Source organism: Limulus polyphemus, unplaced genomic scaffold, assembly GCF_000517525.1.
Source record: "Limulus polyphemus unplaced genomic scaffold, Limulus_polyphemus-2.1.2 Scaffold1642, whole genome shotgun sequence".
NCBI classification, from domain to species: Eukaryota; Metazoa; Arthropoda; class Merostomata; order Xiphosura; family Limulidae; genus Limulus; species Limulus polyphemus.
Window position 1 is genome coordinate 179,431 of NW_013667252.1, and position 3,706 is coordinate 183,136.

General features: G+C 32.8%; 1 protein-coding gene across 9 annotated transcripts in view; it reads right to left on the reverse strand.

Moving 5' to 3' along the window:
* Positions 1–587: 587 nt before the first annotated feature.
* Positions 588–3,706, reverse strand: part of LOC106464412 (zinc finger protein 271-like) — a 37,300-nt gene continuing 34,181 nt past the window's right edge. For all 9 annotated transcript variants that reach the window (XM_022392113.1, XM_022392114.1, XM_022392112.1 and 6 more), the window contains one exon: positions 588–3,181. In XM_022392113.1, coding sequence (XP_022247821.1) covers positions 1,464–3,181 — 1,718 coding nt within the window. In that variant the 3' untranslated portion in view covers positions 588–1,463. The remainder of the gene's footprint in view (positions 3,182–3,706) is intronic.

Here is a 3,706-nt window from a genome sequence, read left to right on the forward strand (position 1 = left end):
TGGGTTGCCTTCAGATATTGTAGGCAGTGAATTTAAGAGAAAGCTTAATAACTATATAAATGATAAGGGCTGGCAGGTTTTATTTTGTAATTTGTATTTAAATAGTTTTATTGAGTGTTTAGCCAAGCATAGTATTTAATATTTCACTCTGTTGCTAGTTATCAAGAACTTAGCCAATATAAATTAATATAACATAACATAATGTTTAGGGACCTACTGGTTCATCTAAGCTGTTCTGTCCTCTAAACTCATCTAAAACTATTTAACAAACCAATCATTATGAGTGACTAAGCATTTAATAAATAGCAACAGTATGACATTTTAAACACTATGATTGGCTAAGTATTCTGGAGAGGTAGCTTGTAATAATGTGGCTGCAGTTAGACCAAGGTTATTATTATAACTGATATAATGAAGTTGGGGGTGAGTAGGTTTACTCATCTAAACATTCCATTCTGCAGTAACCTTATGATTAATTACATATTAACTTAAACTCTGATTTTCCTTTTCACCACAGTACCGAACAGCATCATTCTGATGTTATAATCAAAGAAAGGCCATTTCCATTAACACACACTAGTCATTAAAACACTACACCAGCAAATCTTTATTTTTGGTATAAGACTGTGAAAAAGTTGCTTAGTTTTCTTTGCTTCTGATGTACCATTTAATACAATTTCATGTATCAAAATATAAATGTGTTTGATATTGGCAATTACTCTAAGTCAATACGTGTATGAACACTAAAATTAATGCATTTTTTCTTATAATTTTTTAATATACCTGTATGACAATTTTTATGACTAAACTTGGAAATATTCGAGGGAAATCCTCTAAGTTCTGAATTACCAATAACTCTGACAAACATATCTTATGAAGTATCAATTTTCTTTAAAATGTAATGATCCTTTAAAAACAACTTTGAGTGTCAAGCTGCCGATATCCTGCAATCAGACCTAAAATGGTTTAATGTCGAGTAAACATAAGCCAACTTTACATAAGTAAAATTTATTCCAATCTATGGATATTAATATTCAAGCTAAATTTGTTTTTATATTATTAGCAATAAATCTGGAAGTGCAAAAAATTTAAGGCTTCCAGTAATGTGATTCTCACACACCCTCTACCTTGGAGGATGATGTATTATACACTAAACAGGCCCAGCCTTAATTACTTGCATCTATTCCTAAACCTATCTACAACCAGGTGTGTCACAATTAATTAAAGAAGTATTATTCTCAGATCAAGTTAGTTTACATTAATTCTTCAGCTAAAACTAAAACAAGTTTATTTACGCTGTTGGTTCTCTGTTTCTACACTAAAAATAAGACACAAGTAAGGTTGAATTTAACTCAGACCACTACCAGTAATGTTGTTTTACCAGCTATTATTTCTAATTTCTGAACCACACTACACAACTGTGGGTTTCTCCTTACATCTACTGATAAAACTTTTAAAATATGCTACAAAATATTTTTATCCCACATTCCTAGTTCTAAACTTTCCCTGGTGTGTGTCTTTTCATGTTTTCTTAAGCTACTGTTACTTATAAATTCTTTGCCACATATTATACAACCATATGGTTTTTCCCCAGTGTGTATCCTTCCATGGTCTTTTAAGTAAGTACTCCTTCGAAATTTCTTGCCACACACTACACAACTGTATGGTTTATCCATACTGTGTACTCGTGCATGTTTTTTTAAGTAACTTTTACTTACAAAATCTTTTCCACACATTAAACAACTGTATGGTTTCTCCCCAGTGTGTAATTTTTGGTGTATTTTTAGATTACTATTTATTCCAAATTCTTTTCCACAGATTTCACAGCTGTATGGTTTCTCTCCAGTATGAACTCTCTGATGTATTGTTAGGTCACCGCTTCTTCCAAATTTTTTGCCACACACTACACAACTATAGGGTTTCTCACCAGTGTGTATCCTCTCATGTTTTTTTAGTTCACTATTTGTTCCAAAGTCTTTGCCACACACTACACAACTGTATGGTTTCTCACCAGTGTGGATTCTCTGATGTATTTTTAGGTTACAACTTCTTCCAAATTCTTTGCCACAGATTGCACAATTGTATGGTTTCTCCCCAGTGTGAATTCTCTGATGTATTTTTAGTTTACAATTTCTTCGAAATTCTTTGCCACACACTGCACAACTGTATGGTTTCTCCATAGAGTGTATCTTCTCATGTTTCCTTAGATAACTATTACTTACAAATTCTTTACCACACACTACACAACAATATGGCTTTTCTCCAGCATGTATTCTCTCATGTATTTTTAAATTACTATTTATTTTGAACTTTTTACCACAGATTTCACAATTATATGGTTTCTCCACAGTGTGCATTCTCTGATGTATTTTAAGATCAAAACTTCTTCCAAATTTTTTGCCACATAATACACAACAATATGGTTTCTCCCCAGAATGTATAATATCATGTTTTTTCAGTTCACTATTTGTTCCAAATCCTTTACCACACACTACACAGCTGTATGGTTTCTCCCCAGTGTGTGTCCTCTGATGTATATTCAGGTTACTATTCCTTCCAAATTGTTTCCCACAGATATCACAACTGTATGGTTTCTCCCCAGTATGAACTCTTTGATGTATTTTTAGTTTACAGTTTCTTCTAAAATCTTTACCACAAATTAAACAACTGTATGGTTTCTCCCCAGTATGTATCTTCTGATGTATTTTCAGGTTACTATTACTTCTAAACTCTTTTCCGCAAATGCTACAGCTGTATGGTTTCTCTCCAGTGTGTATTCTCTCATGCAGTTTTAGGTCAGTATTTCTTCCAAATTCTTTTCCACAGATAACACAACTAAATGGTTTCTCCCCAGTATGTGTTCTCTGATGTATTTTTAATTCACTCTTTGTTCTAAAATCTTTACCACACATAAAACAATTGTATGGTTTTTCACCAGTGTGTATTCTCTGATGCATTTTTAAGTTATGATTTTTTACAAATCCTTTCCCACAGATCCCACAATTGTACGGTTTCTCCCCAGCGTAGGGTACATCATACTGCTTTAGATGATTTTGATTAAGCATGTCACTATTGTTTGGCATCTGAGATTTCCTAATTTTTATATGAGAATCTTCTTGTGTTAAATCATGAAAACTTAGAAACTGATTTCCACCACAGCTGTTCATGTCGGCCTTTACATCTAAAAATCAAATAAAGTATGCAATAAATATATAAATAAAAAAATACTTTTGTTGAGTATCATGATATTTGAAATAAATAAATAAATGCATAAAAGCAATATGTTTGTTCTCCAAGAAGAACAAAATGCAAAGACACAAATATGAATTACAGATCAGAGACACAGATCATATGTTCCTCGGTCAACACAATTACTTTCTTTAATATATTGAAACAATACTTTTGAATTTCATTTAACAAACACAAAGAATAGTTTTATAGAAAACAATAATTGCTATTAGGGCTTCCAATCGAAGTGATGAACTGCAATTTGACATTTCACTCCTTTGTGAGTGTATATATATATATATATTGTAGGATAGCGCTTCTGCACCACCTCCCTACTCTGCACTGAATGGTTATAGCCTTTTTTGTGAGGAACCCATTCAGGAGGGTGCCTCCACAGTTGACCATTCCAGCAGCTTGAAACTGAAAAGTGGTAGGGACTCCTGTACTCCACTAGAAGAAAAGTGGTGAGAGTTCAGAG